The 21,871-nt window shown below is 44.5% G+C and overlaps 2 protein-coding genes and 1 long non-coding RNA gene across 8 annotated transcripts in view; 2 read left to right on the top strand and 1 right to left on the bottom strand.

Moving 5' to 3' along the window:
- Positions 1 to 13,284, bottom strand: part of LOC309352055 — a 266,510-nt gene extending 253,226 nt beyond the window's left edge. The window contains exon 1 of the long non-coding RNA XR_014161068.1: positions 13,167 to 13,284. This is a non-coding gene — a long non-coding RNA (uncharacterized lncRNA). The remainder of the gene's footprint in view (positions 1 to 13,166) is intronic.
- The window catches only part of LOC309351824 (uncharacterized protein), a 67,980-nt gene extending 50,228 nt beyond the window's left edge, over positions 1 to 17,752 (top strand). For 4 of the 6 annotated variants that reach the window (XM_081879863.1, XM_081879866.1, XM_081879865.1 and 1 more), the window contains exons 2-3: positions 1,145 to 1,317; positions 13,860 to 17,752. In XM_081879863.1, coding sequence (XP_081735989.1) covers positions 13,983 to 16,049 — 2,067 coding nt within the window. In that variant the 5' untranslated portion in view covers positions 1,145 to 1,317; positions 13,860 to 13,982 and the 3' untranslated portion in view covers positions 16,050 to 17,752. The remainder of the gene's footprint in view (positions 1 to 1,144; positions 1,318 to 13,859) is intronic. The other 2 variants (XM_081879862.1, XM_081879861.1) reach the window with 1 other exon arrangement.
- LOC309351988 (uncharacterized protein) overlaps positions 1 to 21,871 on the top strand; it is a 60,567-nt gene that overhangs the window by 25,822 nt on the left and 12,874 nt on the right. The gene's annotated exons all lie outside the window — the stretch shown is intronic.

A 21,871-nucleotide genomic window follows, 5' to 3' on the forward strand; every position in this document is an offset into this window, starting at 1 on the left:
CTCCGGATTGCTGCTCTGCCCCATAGCTCTAGGGGGGGGCGCTTTCGGAAAGGGGAGGGAGGAGGCAGGGGACCCCCCCCCCCGTGGATGTTGCAGGGAAGGAAAGGAGAATCGGGAGCGAGGACAAAGAGGTAAAGGGGTTCCGGGGGGAGGAGGGGGGAGAAAAGGACCCAGAGACCCCGCGCCAGCTCCCCCAAGCGCCTTCCGTGGGCCCCGTCGGCAGGGTCTGGATCCCTGCACGTGTGCTGCGAAGGGGGCTTTCCTTCGCCCCCTAGGCGCCTTGGCAGGGGCGGATATGGGGCCCCCACCCTGGGAGTCCCCACGAGGGCCTCCTTGACCCGTTTCCCCACGTAGGCATCCCCGGGGCGCTGTGGGGTTCGCGGGAAGAGAGTCAGGCCTTGAAAGGATTAACGGGCGCTACAGACGCCTGGATAGAGACCTCACCCCCGTCCCTCCCTTGCTCGTCTAGGGGTGGCCCCTCCGGATGGAAAGATGGGGCGCGCATGGCGAGGGTTGGGCTGCGGCAAGGGGGCCTCTAGGTGCAGGGGAGCCTCCGGGAGAGAGGCAGGGGGTCGAGGAAGTGGGGGGGAGGGAGGGGAGCATCCCAGCAGCATTGGGGGGGGGGGAGAGAGAGCTAGGAAGACCAGCCTTTGGGGAGACCGCTCCATTGTGGCTTCCTTGAGAAATCTCCAGAGGGGCCGCCTTGGCTTCTCCCTCCCGCCCAGGAATCGGCCACCCCTTCAAGGCGACCACAGAGGGATCTCTGGAAAGTGGGGGTCCTGTCCCCCCACCTCTTCCTTCCTGCAACCTCCATCCTCTTCCCACCCCATAAGCCCCTGCCCTGTCCAGACACAGCCATACTGCCCAGTCCACCCACTGGTCCCCTGGAGAGGAGAGGAAAGAGGAAGAGGGGAGGGGGGAGGCCTTCTCAGAAGCGGCTCTTGGTTTCCCCAATCCCACCCAGGAAGCAGCCAGAAGCCTTTTCCTCTCTCTCAGGCTTCCATTTTTAATGTCTTGTCCGCTGAGGGTGAGGATAATGTACACCTGTCATCAGAAACGGGGGTGCAGAGTCCATGGAATGGTTCTCAGGGCTGATACAGAAGTTGCACCTCCAAAGCATTTCTGTTCCTCTTAATCTTTGTAGGCAATGTCAGAGTGACTGACAAGCTGAGATACAACCCATCAGCATCCGATGACAGCGACTGCATGAATCTTCCCAGTCAAAGAACCCATTTTCATGATAGACAGTGCCTGGGGCTGGAGGCTCTACCCACCGGGTGTGCCTGTGCAGGCCAAAGACTGCCAGTATTAGCACAGGTGAGGTGTGTCACTTTCCCAGATTTGCAGAGTGTATGTGAATGAGAATTTGTGGATGGATTAAAATTTACGGCAACCCTGTGATTTTCTCCACCCATAACATTTCGTGAGCTGATATTGCAGTACGAATTCCAAAATAACTACAAAAAAATCATTATATGATTTTCTCCAGTCTCTCCCCCCCCCCCCCCCGTGGATGTTGCAGGAAAGGAAGGGAGGATCAGGAGCGAGGACAAATAGGTAAAGGGGTCCCGGGGGGGGGGGGAGGCTGGAGAAAAGGACCCAGAGACCCCCTCCAGCTCCCCCAAGCGCCTTCCGTGGGGCCTGGATCCCGGCACGCCTGCTGCGAAGGGGCTTTCCTCGCAGGGGCGGAGGTGGGGCGCCCACCCACGAGGACTCCCTGGCCCCCTTTCCCCCGCGCAGGCATCCCTGGGGCGCGGAGATGCGGGCCAGGAAAGGGTTAAGGGGTGCGGGAGGCGCAGGGATAGAGACCCCCCTGTCCCTCCCCGGCTCATCTTGGGGGGGGCATTAGGGACAGAGAGATGGGGGGCGCATGGCGAGGGGTGAGCCGGGCCAAGGGGGCATCTGGGTGCAGGGGAGACTCCGGGATGGGAGGGGGGCAAGGGCGGGGGGAGGAGGGAGGAGGGGGCAAGCAAGCTCAGAATAGGGGGAGGGAGAGACCAGTCCTTGGGGGGGGATCTAAATCGTGGCTTCCTTGGGGAATCTCAGGAGGGGCTGCCTTGGCTTCTCCCTCCCACCCAGGAATCGACACCCCCCCTTCAATGCGACCACAGAGGGATCCCTGGAAAGTCGGGGTCCTGTCCCCCCACCTTTTCCTTCCTGCAATCTCCCCCCTCTTCCCACCCCATAAGCCCCTGCCCTGTCCAGACACAGCCATTCTGCCCAGTCCAACCATTGGTCCCCAGAGGAAGAGGGGAGGGGGGAGGCCTTCTCAGAATCCCACCCAGGAATCCCACCCAGGAAGCAGCCAGAAACCTTTTCCTCTCTCTCAGGCTTCCATCTTTAATTGTCCTTTCTTGAGGATGAGGATAATGTACACCTGTCATCAGAAACAGGGGTGCAGAGTCCATGGAATGGCTCTCAGGATTGATATGGAAGTTGCACCTCAAAAGCATTTCTGTTCCTCTTATTCTTTGTAGCCAATGTCAGAGTGACTGACAAGCTGAGATACAATCCTTGATCATCCGATGACAGCGACTGCATGAATCTTCCCAGTCAAAGGACCCATTTTTCAGGATAGACAGTGCCTGTGGCTGGAGGCTCTACACACCGGGTGTCCCTGTGCAGGCCAAAGACTGCCAGTATTAGCACAGGTGAGGTGTGTGACATCCCCAAATTTACACACTGTATGTGAATGAGAGTTTGTGGGTGGGATTATAGTTTACGGCAACCCTGTGATTTTGTCCACCCATAACATTTCTTGAGCTAATATTGCAGTACAAATTCCAAAATAACTACAATAAATCACAATATGATAAGAATGATTGTAGTATTTATACCCCGCCCACCTGGTTGCATTTCCGCAGCCACTCTGGGCAGGTTACAGCACATATAAAAGACAGTAAAACATCAAACATTCAAAACCTCCCCATACAGGTCTACCTTCTGCTGTCTTCTAAATGTCAGGTAGTTGTTCATTTCCTTGACCTCTGAAGGGAGGGCGTTCCACAGGGCGGGCGCCACCACCGAGAAGGCCCTCTGCCTGCTTCCCTGTACCCTCACTTCTTGCAGGGAGGACCTCAGAGGAGGACCTCAGTGTTCAGAGTGAAGGATCACATGATGATGATGATGATGATGATGATGATAAAAATAAAGTTTTATTTATACCCCACCCTCCCCAGCCAAGGCCGTGCTCAGGGGGATGATAAGAATAATTGCAGTACAGTGGTACCTCGCAAGACGAATGCCTCGCAAGACAGAAAACTTGCAAGACGAAAGGGTTTTTTGTTTTTTGAGCTGCTTCGCAAGACGATTTTCCCTATGGGCTTGCTTCGCAAGACGGAAATGTCTTGCAAGTTTGTTTCCTTTTTCTTAACACCGTTAATACAGTTGCGACTTGACTTCGAGGAGCAACTCATAGCACGCGGTGTGGTAGCCTTTTTTGAGGTTTTTGAAGACTTTGGTGATTTTTGAAGCTTTTCCAAAACTTTTCCGACACCGTGCTTCGCAAGACGAAAAAAACCGCAAGACGACAAAACTCGCGGAACGAATTAATTTCGTCTTGCGAGGCACCACTGTATTTATAGCCTGCCCATCTGGTTGGGTTTCCCCAGCCACTCCGGGGAGCTTAAAGTACATAAAAAAGACAAGACAAAATAAAAAAATTCCTTCCAGTAGCACCTTAAAGACCAACTAAGTTAGTTCTTGGTATGAGCTTTCGTGTGCATGCACACTTCTTCAGATACATGCACACGAAAGCTCATACCTAGAACTAACTTAGTTGGTCTTTAAGGTGCTACTGGAAGGAATTTTTTTATTTTGTCTTGACTATGGCAGACCAACACGGCTACCTATCTGTAAATAAAAAAGACAGTAAAACATCAAACATTAAAAACATCCCAATGCAGCTGTCTTCTAAATGTCTTTTTTTAAAAAATAATAATATTTATTAATAATTTCAGAGTTACAAAAAAAGAAAAAGAATAAAGAACAACTGCAATACATAAAAAAGAAAGAAAGCAAAACGCACAAACGTAAAAACCAATACAACAATACGTCAAAAAAGGAAAGAAAAAAGAAAAAAAGAGACACAAATCCCAGATTACATATCTCCAACTTCCATTTGCTTGTTTTGTTGACCTCCTCACACCTCCCTTTTTGTATTCTAGTTTAGTTAGATTATTTCAGCAAATTCTTTCCATCTTTCTCAATTTTTGTTAAATAATTTATCTTATCAATTTAAGCTATTGGTTGACTCAACAGATCCTTTCCATCTTTCCCCATATTCTGTTATTCAAATTACCTTAATTTATTTAACCTTGTCTTACCATAAAGTGCCTTAAGCCTTAAAACTTAATACTCAGTTATCCATAACTCCTGATGTCATTTCTGCTAGAGTCATATATTTTCATTCCAACATTTTCCCTAATATTCATTCATTTTAAACCCCAAATAAAAAAAATTCCCCAAATAAAAAAAATTCTTTATAAATTTTCTTCCAATCTTCATCCAGCGTCTCTTCTTCCTGGTCTCAGGTCGTGTCAGTCCTTACTGTCCATTCCATCTAGTCCATCAACCTGGAAGTCTTATGTCCGAGGCCCTTAAGTCTCTTCCATGCCCCTTCTGCAAATCTTCTTCTTTTTGTTTATACTTGTCCTTTTCCTTGTCTTTTGTTGGTCTCTTTCTTAATTTCTTCCCTTTCTCGTTGGGGAGCAGATCTCTGGGGGATTCCAATCCAAAATTGTCTCTGTCTCCCTTCATCAAAACCGCCCACTCCCCACAGTCATTGGTGTACTCCAAAAGGTATGTAAAAGCATATTTCAGAGTCTCTCCAAAATTAAGAACCTCCTCAGCTCCAGACTCCCCCTGACCCACTCCAACTTCAATCTTCGATAACAGCGGCTTATGCTCCTGTAGGGCCTCGGGTCTCTCCATTTGTATAGTTTGAGGTGCGACCGCATCCTCCTCCATTATCTTCTGCACTTGCCCAGTCAATACAGGTTCATAGGTCGGTCCTTGAATGGTTTCTGTCTCAATATTCCCTACTTGTCCACAGTTATTAACCACAACAGTCATCAAGTCCATTTTCTCATTCATCAAATCCATCTTTTCATGCATCTGTTCCAGCAAGGCATTTGTCTTGCATAAAGCAAGCACCCAAACTTCCTTCCAGCTCATACTTAGTCAAGGTCAAACAAGTCTGGTCCCACGATCTTAATCTGACAGCTGTTGAGTCCTCAAGTAGACTGTAGCAACAATTTAACAGGCTCCCTCTAGAGGAGACAATTTCTATTTGTATCCATTTCTTTAAGGCAAGTCCAGCAAAAGAAAATTACTTTCATTTTTCAAATATTTTGTTTCATTAGAATGTAAAAGGCAACATTGGAATCAGTTAATTTTTCTTCTTTAGTTATCTGTCAAAGTATTCCATTCACAGTCAATGAACCTCTCCAATTATTTCTGTCTCTGACACCCCGTTCCCAGGTTAGAGACGGTGGAAACTTATCTTTCTTCACTCCCTCTCCTGCAGGGGTTAAACAAAGTCCCTCCCCCCTTTTCTCCTACTTCCAAGGGGGTTTCAGTAATTATAAATGAAGGAAATTAAGACTTTTTTAACGACTTTCCTGGCTTTAGCTTACGCGGTTTTTGCTTTAGTCTTTTTTTTAAAAAAATAATATTTTTATTCAATTTTCACAACAAAGAAATTATAAGACAGACCATAAGAAAAACACAAGAAAAAACACAAAAATACAAAAATACAAACAATTGACATAAAATTGAGAAAGAAAAAGAAAAACAAAAAACCCTCTTTTTTCTTTTATCAACTTTAGTTAACTTACTGTCCTGACTTCCTCATGCCTCCCTTTTTTGTATTCCACTTAAAAATTGATTCAGCAAATTCATATCCTATTGGTTAATCCTTAGTTATTTTTCCTCACATATTTTAACTTTGAACTTTCATCTAATATCAATCCACTCTTACGTAATCTTTTGCCTTATTTACTAGAACCCCTTCATTTCATTTCAATGTCATCAACATTCAAAAATTTTACAATATTTCTGTAAGTAGATTTTAAATTTCCTCCAATCTTCTTCCACCAGCTCTTCTCCCTGGTCCCAAATTCTGCCAGTCATTTCCGCCATTTCCATGTAGTCCATCACCTTCATCTGCCATTCTTCCAGGGTGGGTAGGTCTTGTGTCTTCCAGTGCTTTGCGATGAGTATTCTTGCTGCTGCTGTAGCATACATAAAGAAAGTTCTATCCTTCTTTGGCACCAATTGGCTGACTATGCCCAGGAGGAAGGCCTCTGGTTTCTTCAGAAAAGTATACTTAAAACCCTTTTTCATTTCATTATAGATCATTTCCCAGAAGGCCTTAATCCTTGGGCACGTCCACCAAAGGTGAAAGAATGTACCTTCAGTTTCTTTACATTTCCAGCATTTATTATTGGGCAGATGATAGATTTTTGCAAGCTTGACTGGGGTCATGTACATCATTTTCATAATATTCTCTCTTAGGGCATTACATGCCGTAAATTTAACCCCGGTGGTCCACAACTGCTCCCAGTCAGCAAACATAATATTATATCCTATATCTTGTGCCCATTTTATCATAGCAGATTTTACCGTTTCTTCCTCAGTGTTCCATTTCAACAGCAGATTGTACATTCTTGATAGAATCTTAGCATTGAGTTCTAACAGTTCTGTTTCTAATTTTGATTTTTCCACCAGGAAACCATTTTTTTAATCCAAATTGTAAACCTCTCTTATTTGAAAGTAATGTAACCAGTCTCGCACCTTCTCTTTAAGCTTCTCATAACTCTGCAATTTCAATTTGTCACCTTCCTGTTCCAAAATTTCCCAGTATTTTGGCCATTTGGCCTCCATGTTAAGTTTTTTCAGAGCTTTCGCTTCCATAGGTGATAGCCACCTTAGGGTTTTACTCTCCAAAAAGTCTTTATATCTTATCCAGACATTAAACAGTGCTTTCCTAACAATATGGTTTTTGAATGCCTTATGAGCTTTAACCTTGCCGTACCATAAGTATGCATGCCACCCGAATACATTATCATGACCTTCAAGATCTAGAATGTCTGTGTTCTCAAGATGCAGCCATTCCTTCAGCCAGCATAAAGTTTAAGGTCTGGCAGGGCAAACCCCCCTCTGTCTTTAACATCAATAAGTATCTTAAATTTTATTCTGGGCTTTTTGCCCTGCCAGACAAATCTATAAATATCTCTTTGCCACTTCTTGAAATAGTCCATCTTGTCAATAATTTGCAGTGATTGAAACAGAAACAGCATTCTTGGCAATACATTCATCTTAATAACAGCAATTCGACCAAGCAAGGAAAGCTTCAAATTCTAAATCTAAAGTTTCTAAATCTTTTTTCACTTCTGACCAACATTTCTCATAGTTATCTTTGAATAAATTCACATTCTTAGAAGTCATGTTCACCCCTAGGTATTTTACCTTCTTTACTAATATTAAATCTGTCTCCTTCTGAAACCTTTCTCTCTCAATTGGCGTCAAATTTTTCTCCAGAACCTTAGTTTTTAGCTTATTCAATTTAAAGCCTGCCACCTGACCAAATTCCTGGATTAGTTCTAGAGCCCTTTTGGTGCTAGATACTGGCTCCTGTAATGTCAATACTAGGTCATCTGCAAAAGCTTTAAGTTTGTATTGTTTAACTCCGACCTGAATACCTTGGATCAAGTGGTCCCTTCTAATCATATTTAGCAAAACCTCCAGGACCGAAATAAAAAGCAGTGGGGAAATTGAGCAGCCTTGTCGTGTCCCTTTCTCAATTTTAAATTCTTCTGTCATCACATTATTGACTATCAGTTTAGCCTTTTGTTCAGAATAAATCGCACCTATACCTTTTTCAAAGTTTTGTCCAACCCCCATCCCCTGAAGATTTTTCTTCATGAAACTCCAAGAAATATTGTCAAAGGCTTTCTCCGCATCTACAAATATCAAAACTGCTTTTGTGTTAATATTCACTTGTAACTTTTCCAAAATATTAATTACATTCCTCATATTATCAGATAGATGTCTTCCAGGGAGAAAGCCTGCCTGGTCTTTGTGTATCACCTCTGCTAGTACTTTTTTCAATCTTTTAGCCAAAATGTCTGCAAAAAATTTATAATCCACATTAAGCAGGGATATGGGCCGGTAGTTCTTAAGTTGTGTCTTCTCTGACTCAGTTTTCGGTATAAGTGTGATATAGGCTTCTTTCCACGACTCTGGCGCTTTTCCCCCCTCCATAGTTTCATGGCAAACCTCCTTTAGTGGATGAATTAAGTAGTCTTTCAAAGTTCTATAATATTTGGAGGTTAACCCATCAGGCCCTGGAGATTTGCCCAATTGCATGTTCTGGATGGCACCTTCCACCTCTTGTTCAGATATTTTATAATTAAAAAGTAGTTTATTTTCTTGAGAATTTTTTTGTAGTCCATTAGTTTTCAGAAATTGGTCAGTTTTAGTCTCAATCTGTGGCCCTTGTGTATAAAGTTGTTTAAAGTAATTCTGGAAGCAGTTTCTAATCTCCTTTGGGTTCTGTATATTCTTTCCATCCACTTCAAGGTTAGTAACGGTATTTAACTTTTGTCTCTTCTTCAACTGCCACGCTAGCAGCTTCCCACATTTATTAGCTGATTCAAAAGTCTTTTGTCTCATCTGTTTAATTTTCCATTCTATGTCCTGATTTATCATTTTCATGTATTGTACTTGGTATAGCTTAATTTCTCTCAAGATCTCTTGCGACTTTGGTTTAGCTCTAAGTTTCTTCTCACCTTCTCTTATTTTTGCCAAAATCTTTTCTTTTTTCTCATCTTGGATTCTCCTTTTTATTGCATTCTGCTGGATCAGGAACCCTCTCATTACAGCTTTGCTTGCATCCCAGATTACTCTTTTTTCCACAGAAGTCTTCAAATTTATCTCAAAATAATCTTTCATAATTTTTTGGGCCATCTTAATGATTTCTGGATCTCTAAACAAGGTGTCATTCATCCTCCATCTGAAGCAACCAGTCAATGTTGATTTCATTTCCATTTTCACAGAGTTATGGTCGGAGTAAGTTTTTGAGCAAATTTCCACTTTTCGAATCTTGGGAGCCATTCCTCTGGTTTTGGTCAGATTTGGTCAATTCTTGTCCAGGTCTTTTTGGCTTCGGAGAAGAAAGTCCCTTCTCTAACTATGGGGTTCTTAGTTCTCCAGGTGTCAATTAAGTCCATATTGTCTGTCATTTCAAAAAAGGTTTTCGGTAGTCTTCCATCTTTTGTTATTAGTTGTCTTTCTGACTTCTCCATATTTGTCGATACTACTCCATTCATATCTCCCAACATAATGATGTTACAGTCCATAAAGTCCAACAACATCTCATGCATTTTCTTTAAAAATTCCGATTTCCCCTCATTTGGTGCATATACGCCTACTATCAAGAGTCTCTCTCCTTGAAATTGTATTTCAATTGCCACAAATCTTCCTTGGTCATCTTTAAAAATAAATTTTGGTGATAAACTTTCTTTTGCGTAAATCAGGACTCCTCTCTTTTTAACTTTGTCTGATGAAATAAATTCTTGGCTTAATCTTCTATTCATCAGTACTTTCCTATGTGTTCTGGTCACATGGGTTTCTTGCAAACAAATCAAGTCCAATTTTTCCTTTTTCAACAGATGAAAGATTCTTTTCCTCTTGTCAGGGGAATTCAAACCTCGGATGTTCCAACTTAATACCTGCAGAGACATTGTGTAGTTATTTTACTTTCCCTCCTATTGCTCCTAGTAATTGTTCTTGATCTGTAGGTGGTAGCGCATTCTCTGGTTTATCCGGTCCCAATGGAGGCTTTGCTAGGTCCAAAATTTCCAATGATGGTCTCTTCGGCTCTTTTCCCTCTGCCTCTTCCTCGTGGTCTCTCAGAAATCTCACTTTATCTTCCTCTGATCTTATCTTCAGTTTTTTACCTTTGTAGGTGAAAGACAGACCTTGGGGAAACTCCCACCTGAAAATGATGCTGTTTCTTCTTAGCAGATACACTAAGTCTCCGTAGTTAGCCCTAAGGTCCAATAGATGTTTTGGGATATCTTTACATATTTCTATTCTTGAATCCTCTATTTCCAACGATTTCTGATAATGTAGGCTCAGTATTTTATCTCTCTCTTCTTTGGATCTGAGAGTAATCAGGCAGTTTCTTACCCTGTTCTTTCTTTCCCCTCTGCCAAGTCTAAAGGCACTCACTATCTTGAAATCTTGTTTATCTGAGTCAAGGCCCCAAAATTCTTCAAATTCCTGTGTAAGGAAATCACTCAGGTTGCCTTCTTCCAGTTCTGGTACCGCCCTGATCCTTAAATTGGTATGTTTATCTTTAAGTTCAATCAAAGACAATTGTGCCTTGTGGTCCTCTAATTGTTTATTAATTGGCAATATCCTTTCTTCTACTGCCAATGCCTTCTCTTTCGCTTCCTCAGCAATTTTTCTTGTCAGTTTAGATTCCTGTAGCAACCTGTCAATGGCCTGTGTATTAGAGCTGATAGTTGTGGTGTTTAAATCAATCTTAGCTGACAATTTTTCCAAAGCTCCAAATATTTTGTCTAGTGATACGTTTAGAGTCTCTTCAGGGCCTGTACCTTTTGCTCCAGATTGTCCAGTATCTTCTTTTTCTGGGGCAGGAGGGGCTACTATTGATTGTCTTCATTGCTGCTGCCTAGTTTTTATCCTTGATGATTTTTCCTGGGGTTTTCCTGAGGTTGAAGCTGATCCATTACTTTATCTCTGAAACTCAAGGTTACTCTCACAGTTCAAATTTGTTTTGTAATGGGAGAATTTTCTAGCCATATCACAGGGCTCCTCTAGGGGAGCACATTAGCAACAATGTTCTTTTCAGAGCAACTTGTTTCTAAAGGCAGAAATCTCCTTTTTAACTTTCCAGCTTTCCAGTTAAAAGCAACAATTACAAATTTAAGATAGTCCTTCGATACTTTCCAGTTCAATTACAGAGTGGTCACATAAAGTTACAATGTCCATAAACGGTGCAACACTTTTCTACTGTCTATAGCAGACCAGGAATTAAGCGGTGGTCTTTTTTTCCTCCCTTTTTTCCACAAGTAAATAGTTTCTTCACTTCCCTCCCGCTCTGAGAGGGAGTTCTTTGTCTGGCATTAAAATTTAGCTCTTTTTAAGTCAACTTTTCCAGTTCTTAGTTTCAAAAGTCTTTGCTTAAATTCTATTTACAAAACCGGAAGACGGACTTCCTGTTTACGCCTTCCCGCTTCAGTGCCAAATTCAAGTTCGTTGCGTCGATCAAAGGGATAGGTCCTTTGATCGCCCGATCTTTCCGAAATCTTACTCACGGGTTGTATTTTGAAAGCCGAATTTTCACAGGAAAAAGGTCAGCGCTCTACGGCATCAGCTGTGCAGCTTCACTCCACAGAAGTAGCGATCAACTCTCAGCACCGCGTCACGGACCCCGTCTCACTCCGAAGCTCTTTGCGGAGTTCCTTTGCAAAACGGGGGGGGGCACAAAAGGTGCCCACCGAGTCCCACGGTCACAGGCTTCACTCGCCTGTGGTTTTCGAAAGGGTCCCCGCTTCACTGCAGCGGTAAGACCCTATTCCTGCGGAGCTTCTCTCTCCAATTCAGAGGGATTCCGCCATTGCCGATGGCGCCGCCTCCGGAAGTGTGCTTTAGTCTATATACAAAAAGCGGAAGGTGGACTTCCTGTTTTGAGCCTTCCCGCTTCGATGCCAAATTAAGATATTTCTTGATCCAATTTTCCGGTTCTACTCATGGGTACTTGTTTTAAATCCAATTGTCCAGAAGAAAAAGTCAGCGCTCTCCGGCAATGGCTGTGCTCCATGAAAGTAGCAATCAGTTCGCAGCACTGCACCGCTCACCCCACTTCGCTCCGGTGCCCCAAAAAGGGGTTCCCGGTGAGTAGGGGGGCGCTCCTGGTGCCCTGCCGAACTCCACGTTCCCAGGCTTCCTCCGCCTGGGATTTCTAGCGGGTCCCCGCCTTCGCCGTGGCGGGAAGACCCAGTTTTCATGGAGGTAGTTCCTCCAGTCGGAGGAACTCCGCCATTCGCCGATGGCGCTAACCCGGAAATGTCAGAGAGTTGCCCATTTCCTTGCCCTCTGAAGGGAAGGCATTCCATGGGGCAGGAGGCCCTCTGTCTGGTTCCCTGGAACTTCACTTCTGCCAGCAAGGGAACCAGCAGAAGACCCTCGGAGGAGGACCTCCCTGTCCAGACTGAGTGATGGGGGTGGAGACGCTCCTTCAGGTCCACAGGGCCGAGGCTGTTTATGGCTTAAGGTTGCAGATCTCGTTCCTCCATAACGATCTCCAGAGCAAGTTCCATGCATAATTAGCAGAGTAGCAAAAAATGCTCAAAGGCAGCAAAAAAATAATTCAACTGAGAAATCTATTACAGTGGTATCTCTGGTTGCGAACGGGATCCGTTCCGGAGGCCCATTCGCAACATGCGCAGAACACAAACCACGTCTGTGCATGTGCAGGTCACGATTCACTGCTGCGAATGCATGTGACATCATTTTGCACGTCTGCGCATGCGTGAGCGGCAAAACCCGGAAGTAACTGGGTTGCCACGGGACACAAGACAGAAACGCACAACCTGAAGCAAACGTAACATGAGGTATGACTGTACAGAACAGGATCCAAAAAATAGCAAAAATGTAACTCACAGTAAAACCCTGACTTAGCAAACCAAAACAGCACTCAAGTAAGAAACAGACAAGCAGAGTAGAGTAATATCAGAATATGAAGTGGAAACAGGCGCATTTCAATACTGTAATTTATATATAATTCAATGTCAGAGTAACCCTGGGACTAGATAACAAGCCTCCAGGTGGACGTGCCCCATCTGCCCTTCACGTTCCTCCTCTTCCGCACGGGCAGAATCTGCCTTCTGGACTGTGGGATTCACGGTTGCTCTCCTTTCGTGTGCATGCACACTTCTTCAGATACACTGAAACAGATGTCATCAGACCCTTATATATCATGGGAGGTTGGGGTGGGGGTTTTCCTCAGATGGGTACTCCTACTACCATCTCCCACTACCCTTCACTATAGGAAGAAGTGTGCATGCACACGAAAGCTTATAGCTAAAACAAACTTAGTTGGTCTCTAAGGTGCTACTGGACAATCTGGCTACCTACCATTAAGTACAGTTATCTTCTTGCCTTGAATATCCTGCTTTTCAGTGCCAGATTAGGATATTCCTGTGTCAGAAGACAAGCACAGGATCAGGCAACACATCATCATTATAAAGAGAAAGAACCATTATAAAGAACCATTGGGGTGGGTGTTTCCGACTGGGATTCCCATTTGCCAGCTGCTTTCCTTCTGCTTCTCCTGCTCTCTCCATTCAATGTGAGGCATGTAGGTCCATCTCCATCTCCACAGGAGCTTCCCTGAGCACCCATTCAGCTGACCCCAAGCACCAAGCCTTCTCACTAGTTCTCTGACTGACCCAGACCACAGTCCCTGGAAGAGATGAAGGCCTGGGCCTCCCAAAATAGTCCATATGGACCTCCTGAGGTCAGTGGGACTGTGCAGGTGATTCATGAAGATCTAGAGGTGGAAACGGGGGCAAACACTTGATTGGAAAGGCATTCTCAGAGGACAACAGTATTCCAAGATCATGCTGTGTTATTAAAGATGATTGAGGATTATGAAAGTTTGCTGATGCATTACTACCATTTGACATCATACCATTTTCATTTCCTAAAAATTGGGAACATGGGGAGGACATGGGAGAATGTAGGATATGTTGAAATAGGAGAAGGTGCTTATGGCGATTGATGTGCCCTTTTTTTCTGTGTTCTCTTTCTTGAAACCCAAACAGGATTTCCTTTCTGCCCACTCTGAAAAAGGTGATGGAGAAGACAGAATTGCAGGGGACAGGGCACCTTTCGTTTCATTAGGATTAGCCATTAAAATGTGTGAAATGTGGAATATGCTTCACTGAATGAGCACACATAGTTCACATCAACGAACACAAAAAGGGAAAAACCCATTTAAAAGTATGGAGTGCAGAAAGAGCTTCTCTTTCAATGCAAAACTTAGAACACACCAGCAGGCTCACACAGAGAGAAAACATTTTATGTGCAGGGAGTGTGGGAAGAACTTCAGTCATAGTGGACACCTCAATATACATCAACGGACACACACAGGGGAGAAACCATTTAAATGCATGGAGTGTGGAAAGAGCTTCAATCAGAGTGGAAGCCTTAGAAATCATCAACGGACTCACACAGGGGAGAAACCATTTCAATGTATCGAGTGTGGAAAGAGCTTTAGTGATAGTGGAAGTCTTAGACAACATCAACAGACTCACACAGGGGAGAAACCATATAAATGCATTGATTGTGGAAAGAGCTTTAGTGAAAATGGAAGCCTTAGGAACCATCAACGGACTCACACAGGGGAGAAACCATTTAAATGTATTGAGTGTGGAAAGAGCTTTAGTGATAATGGAAACCTAAGGAGACATCAACGGACTCACACAGGGGAGAAACCATATGAATGTATGGAGTGTGGAAAGAGCTTTAGTAACAGAAGATACCTTAGAAATCATCAACGGATTCACACAGGGGAGAAACCATTTAAATGTATCGAGTGTGGAAAGAGCTTTAGTGAAAATGGAAACCTTAGGAACCATCAACGGACTCACACAGGGGAGAAACCATTTCAATGTATGGAGTGTGGAAAGAGCTTTAGTGAAAATGGAAGCCTTAGAAATCATCAACGGACTCACACAGGGGAGAAACCATATGAATGTATGGAGTGTGGAAAGAGCTTTAGTAACAGAGGATACCTTAGAAATCATCAACGGATTCACACAGGGGAGAAACCATATGAATGTATGGAGTGTGGAAAGAGCTTCAGTCGAAGTGAACACCTTAGATCACATCAACGGACTCACACAGGGGAGAAACTATTTAAATGCATGGAGTGTGGAAAGGACTTCAGTAACAGTGGAAACCTTAGATCACATCAACGGACTCACACAGGGGAGAAACCATTTAAATGTATGGAGTGTGGAAAGAGCTTTAGTAACGGAGGATGCCTTAGAAATCATCAACGGACTCACACAGGGGAGAAACCATTTCAATGTATGGAGTGCGGTAAGAGCTTTAGTAACGGAGGATGCCTTAGAAATCATCAACGGACTCACAAAGGGGAGAAACCATTTAAATGTATTGAGTGTGGAAAGAGCTTTAGTAACAGAGGATACCTTAGAAATCATCAACGGACTCACACAGGGGAGAAACCATTTCAGTGTATCGAGTGTGGAAAGAGCTTTAGATTTAGTGGAAGCCTTACAACACATCAACGGACTCACACAGGGGAGAAACCATATAAATGTATTGAGTGTGGAAAGAGCTGTAGTGATAGTGGAAGCCTTAGAAACCATCAACGGACTCACACAGGGGAGAAACCATTTAAATGCATGGAGTGTGGAAAGAGCTTTAGTAACAGAGGATACCTTAGAAATCATCTACGGGTTCACACAGGGGAGAAACCATTTCAGTGTATCGAGTGTGGAAAGAGCTTTAGTTTTAGTGCAAGCCTTACAACACATCAACGGACTCACACAGGGGAGAAACGATATAAATGTATTGAGTGTGGAAAGAGCTTCAATCAGAGTGGAGACCTTAGTAATCATCTACGGATTCACACAGGGGAGAAACCATTTAAATGTATCGAGTGTGGAAAGAGCTTTAGTGTAAATGGGCGCCTTAGGCAACATCAACGGACTCACACAGGGGAGAAACCATTTCAATGTATCGAGTGTGGAAAGAGCTTTAGTTTTAGTGGAAGCCTTAGAACACATCAACGGACTCACACAGGGGAGAAACCATTTAAATGCATGGAGTGTGGAAAGAGCTTCAATCAGAGTGGAGACCTTAGGAACCATCAACGGACTCACACAGGGGAGAAACCATTTAAATGTATGGAGTGTGGAAAGAGCTTCAATCAGAGTGGAAAGCTTATTGGACATCTACGGACACACATGGGAGAAATCATTTAAGGGTATGGACTGTAGAAGGAGCTTCAGTCAGAGTGGAACCCTTGATTTATGTCAATAGACTCACACAAAAGACAAACCACATAGGGTAAATATCAGGAAAGTAGATAGAAATTCACTCATAGTGGAAGTTCAAAATCAACAGACTTATGGACAGGAAGAACTTTAAGAGCTTAAACCCGTCATACCATCAACAAACTCAGAGGGGAGAAGCAGTTTAAATGAAAAGACTGCAGAAAGTGCCTTCTTTATAATGGAGCATTTAAGGAACAGGGACACGGGTGGCGCTGTGGGTTAAACCACAGAGCCTAGGACTTGCCAATCAGAAAGTCGGTGGTTTGAATCCCCAAAACGGGGTGAGCTCCTGTTGCTCGGTCCCTGTTCCTGCCGACCTAGCAGTTTGAAAGCACATCAAAGTGCAAGTAGATAAATAGGTACCGCTCTGGTGGGAAGGTAAACGGCGTTTCCGTGCGCTGCTCTGGTTTGCCAGAAGCGGCTTAGTCATGCTGGCCACGTGAACCGGAAGCTGTATGTTGGCTTCCTTGGCCAGTAAAGCGAGATGAGCGCCGCAACCCCAGAGTTGTCCTTGACTGGACCTAATGGTCAGGGGTCCCTTTACCTTTACCTTTAAGGAACATCCAGGGACTCTCACATGGGAGAACCCATTTAGATGTATGGAGTGTGGGATGTCTTCCTCTCAGCGTCCACTCTGAGCCATAAACTCAGCTGGAAATCATTCCTAAAAGCATGAAGTATATGTGAAGTTCTGGTGTTTATATGTAAAACTGTATAATAATGAAATAGGGCAACATCTCACAATGGTGAGTATAATTTTAGATGAAAGTACCTTTGGTTTTTGCACCAAACTCTGTCCCCCCCCCCACCGCATGATCTCCCAGCACTGCTTCTTCACCAGAACTTCATCGCTGCCTCCTGCCCTGCGCGTTCTGAAGAAAACTTGAAATCCTGAAATTGAATGGGAGATTTCCCCCCAAGCCTAATTTCAGAAGGGGGAAGGAGGGGCTGCAGGTACCAGGAAAGTCTCCTGGGGGCCCCACCTTCATTCATGAACCCCATGGGGCAACCCCAGAGCTCCTGCTCATTCTGGGGTTTGAGGAAGATAGTATTTTTCCATAGTCCCAGAAGTTTTGCTTCAATGATGCTTCTCAGGAGTTTTCCTACCAGAGGATCACAATGCTGTGGCTGCTGTTGTTGTCATGGACTGGCTGGTGGGGGGGGGAGGCACCAGCTGGGGGACCCAAAAGGGAAGAAGGCTCAGATCCTGTGGACTGGTGGTGGGATGAGCAGAAAGAGGGAGAAAAGGGAGCAGACCAGAAGGGGAGATGTTGCAAGCTGAGGAGGAAACAGGGTTTGATGAGCGGGAAGAGTCTGGGGCAGAGAGCAGTTCGGGCTCAGAGGGAGGAGAGGAGGGGGCCTGGAGACCCATAGGAGGCCGGCTGCTGAAGCATTCAGGGAGACTCCCGCTCCTGCTGCGCCCAGCACATGCCTTTGCGTCTGGGAGTTAGAACTCTTAGAAAGTGGGTATCCCATTTTTCAACCAGAACAAAAACCCACTAGCCTTTTCCCAGGTCTTTCTTCTCCTGACAGACATTTGTCTTCTCTACGAAGGACTCTACAAAGTCCTTCTCCCTCCCTTTACTTATCATGGGGTCCCACCAACCTTTTCTGCCTCTTACACGCAATGGAAAAGACTGGATTACACTAAAAGATACGGACCTATTAGATTTGGAAGGCCACGAGAATCGGTCTGGATGGCACTCTTTTTTAATGTACGAAAAAGTGAAGGTCCACAGGGGATTTTTGAGCCATGTGATAAGAAAATCGTGATATAAAATCTGGAATAAATATAAAGGACTACTTGAGCCCAAAATACCCTTGTGGACATCACCAAGAGAAGCCATATACTCATGTTAGAATAGTTACAACTAGCAAAACTGATGGGAAGAGTTAGAGGAGTATTGAACCAGAAAATATTTGGAGAATGGAGAATATTTGAGGATTATAGAAGATCATAATGAGTTGGAATGAAACTATTTGGCTTTAGTAGAAATGCTGTAAGGAATTATGTACAAATAAGTTTTAAGCTTTAGGGCTTTTTTTGGTAAGATAAGGTTAAAATAAATTAAGGTAATTTAATGACAGAATATAGCGAAAGATGGAAAGGATTTGCTGAGATAATTAATAACTAGAATAAAAAAAAGGGAGGTGTGAGGAGGTCGATGAAACAAGTTAACGAAAGATAAAGATTTGGGAATATTGGATTTGTTTTTAAATTTTTTGTTTGCTTTTGTTTTTGGTTTTGATGTATTGTGTGTTTTGTTTTTTCTTTCTTTTTTTCTTCTCTTTTTATTGACTTGTATTTTTTCCTTTTCCTTTTTTTCTTTGTAATTCTAAATTCTCAATAAATATCTTTTTTTTTTTTTTTAAAAAAAAGAGGATTATAGAAGATCATATTGTACCAACCACACCATATTAGCAGAACTTGAGTGAAACTTGTAAACACAACAAATGCTGTTTGTGGAGTAGACTGGGACAATATTAAAGAATATAAAACTGTGAGGGAAAACAATGGCAGTATAAACAGTACCATGAGAATGATTGAAAGACTCATTTTGTCAGAAGTCTTTTTTATTTAATTAGGAAGATTAAGTTTTTTTATCCACATAAATCTGCTTTTTCTTCTTTCCTTTTTTCTTAATTGTTTTTTCTTAATTGTCTTTTTTGCAGTATGAGATTGTAAATTCTTTGTATATGTGTGTAGTTTAAATTAATAAAGATTATGTTAAAAATAAATCAATTTGTGGCCGGCCTGATCAAGCGTTGCTTCCTCTGGTTAGCCCCGCTGGAACTCCACTTCTTTCCAGACCCTGGGGTCACTAGAGGACTGGTGGCTCCTCCTGGCAAATGGCCTGGTGCGCGCTGGATCACCGGTCCTTCCTTGTCCCCCTTGAATCCGGTCAACCGAAGGTCCCATCTGGGGTGCCATCTGTTGTAAACAAAAGCTGCCCTTCTTCCCTTATGGGGGACACATGAGCCCTTTATAGAGTCCCTTGTAGGTTCTCCATCGGCAGGAGGAAACAACAGAGGCAACCAGAGACTATTGAGAAGCAAAGCAGCTAGTAAGCCTGATCTTTATTGATCTCTTGCAACAGGGTGCTCCCCTCACACGCAGAAAAGGAGGAGGACCCAGAACAAAGGTGTGCCTGTCTTTATATAGAGATTTTAAATTCCCTGCCCTGGAGCTCCAGACCACCCCTCCATACATCATACATACATCACAGAAGGGGCGTAACCCAAGACCACCCCCCACAAACATCATACCTACATCACAAAAAAGGTGGTCTACAACAGAAATGTGAATGTTGCTTTTCTTGTCTGCCAGGTTCTCTGATAATGCCTTATCTGATTCCCTTTACTGGTAGTCTGCCCATTCCTTTGAGATGGTGATTTCCCAATTCCTGAGACAATATCCAGTTCTAACTGTAGCTTCTTGCCCAACATGGAGATTTCTCAGGAGACAGATGAGGTGATCAGGCACTCCCATTTCTTTAAGAACTCACCATAGGTTGCTGTGGTCGACACAGTCAAAGGAGGGGGTTGGACTCGATGGCCCTTGTGGTCTCTTCCAACTCTATGATTCTATGATTTTGTATAGTCAATGAAGCAGAAGTAAATGTTTTCTAGCTTTCCCCATAATCCAGCGCATGTTTCCAATTTGGTCTCTGCTTCCTTTGTCCCTTCGAAATCCAGCTTGCACTTCTGGAAGTTCTCGGTCCACATACTCCTTAAGCCTGCCTTGTAGCATTTTAAGCATAACCTTGCAAGAGTGTGAAATGAGCGCAATTGTGTGGTAGGTGGTGTGGGATGTGAAACACAAGAGCAGTCAATTACAACATTCTTAGAGTGTACATGTTTAGACATGGGGAGGGATGTTTGTCCAGCCAGCAGGTAAACTTCCTGTTTCCTTCTGGGCTTGGACAGACTTCCTCTGCATGTGACTAGAGGTGGGTGTGGCCTCACCTGTGCAGGTAATGACAAAAGTACAGGGCAGGGGCAGCCATCTCTCTCTTGCCTCTCTTCCTTCAAAGAAGCAACATCTACTAAGCTAAAGATGCCCTCTTGGCTCCCAGCCAAGAGAGGAGACAGGGACTGTCTTCTTATAAGATAGACTCCAAATGTATATTACTTCATTAAGCCGAAGTCTGCCTTCTGGGATCTGATTGTGAACAGAATGTGAGTAAACTCTTTTTATACTTTTGTAAAAGACTGTGTCGTCTCTTCTCTTTTATGAGGGAATAAGGGGAAATTACCAGAATAGTTATTAGAGAGGCTTAAGCGAGGCTGAGCAAACGCTGCTGTTGCAAACTTAAAATAAAAGGGAATGTTTTACTCTGCTGATATTGGAAACTTGTTAACACAAGTTGGATAAGGATATAATCAGGTTATATATACTCTTCTGCATCCCTGAACATTCCCACAGGCGGAGCATTCTTTGGCACTGCCCTTCTTTGGGACGGGGATTCATGTGTTGCAGGAAACCCCCCCCCCCAATCATTCAGTTTGTACAAACAACACACACACACTCACACAGGACATACATGACACTTCTGTTATAAATTAATACAAAATCAGCCGTACATTGGATCTGCACCGTTCAACTTTTATTTTGCACCATGAGGGAAGGACTATCAAAGGGGGGAGACTTGACACAAGGCAGCCAACATGTCCGCAGTGAGCCCTACCCAGTTGTCATGCCAACCTTGATGGTCCTAGACTCACAAAGGACCTGCAAATGGAAGTGGATTCAGTACGGACTGAAACACAGGACAGTGACCAGCCCTTCCCTCTGGGGGCAGGAAACAGCGAACTCCCCCCTTTGTCTTCAGGAAAGTAATCATGGGGAGGGGGAAAGGAGGAACCGGACAGGTGACAAGACCCTCAGGCCTCCTTCAGAGAAGTCACACTTCTCTGAGGTCTCTCAGCCCCACTCACCCCACAGAGTGTTTGTTGTGGGGGAGGAAGGGAAAGGAGAATGTCAGCCGCTTTGAGACTCCTGAAGGGGAGTGATAAAGCGGGATATCAAATCCAAACTCTTCTTCTCCTTCTCCCTGAACCCCTCCTCTGTGTGATGGGTCAATGATGTAGTCATGATGTAGTCTTGGGGGTGTAGCAATGGGGGATTAGCAGCTAATAAAAGTTGGGTTCTCTTTTGTTCTGGGCTCCCATCTTGTTCCACCTGGGGGCAGGTGGGAGTCCTGTGGCGACAGTCTTCAGTCAAGACCTACTGGCTGCTCTTTTGCTCTCCTCTTCCTGGCTGGTCTCCTTGTTTCTGGTCCAAGGGATCCCTCAGATTTTGGAATCCGCTTCTGGCTCCAATTGTATCGGCTGCTTTGCTGAGCCTCTTGGCTGCTGTGCCTGGACGGGGCCTGTGTCCAGGGTCCTTGTCCTGGCCTGAGTCAGAGGCTGGGGTGGGGAGCTGGGATTGGGGGGGAGTCGTTTAGCTGCCCCCCTCCATTCCTGGTTTGAAGAGCACCAAGACCTAAAAGACGGAGGGATCTAAGCTCGTGGGGTGGGGGGGGAGGATGTTGCACTTGTGGGGGGGGACCCCTCTTTGCAGCTGGATCTCCGGGATCAGCCCCTCCCCCGCTCTCCTGATCCAGAAGGAAGAGGGGAGGGGGAAAACCTTCCCCCCCCATTCTTTCCCTCCCCTCCCGGCACATCCACCTCTCACCCCGCCCCCCCACAACCCCAGATCCCGCCCCCATAAGTCCCACCCCTCCTTCCTCCTCCTCCAATCCGGTTTT

Source organism: Podarcis erhardii (genome assembly GCF_964252035.2).
Source record: "Podarcis erhardii genome assembly, chromosome: 10".
Lineage (NCBI taxonomy): Eukaryota > Metazoa > Chordata > Lepidosauria > Squamata > Lacertidae > Podarcis > Podarcis erhardii.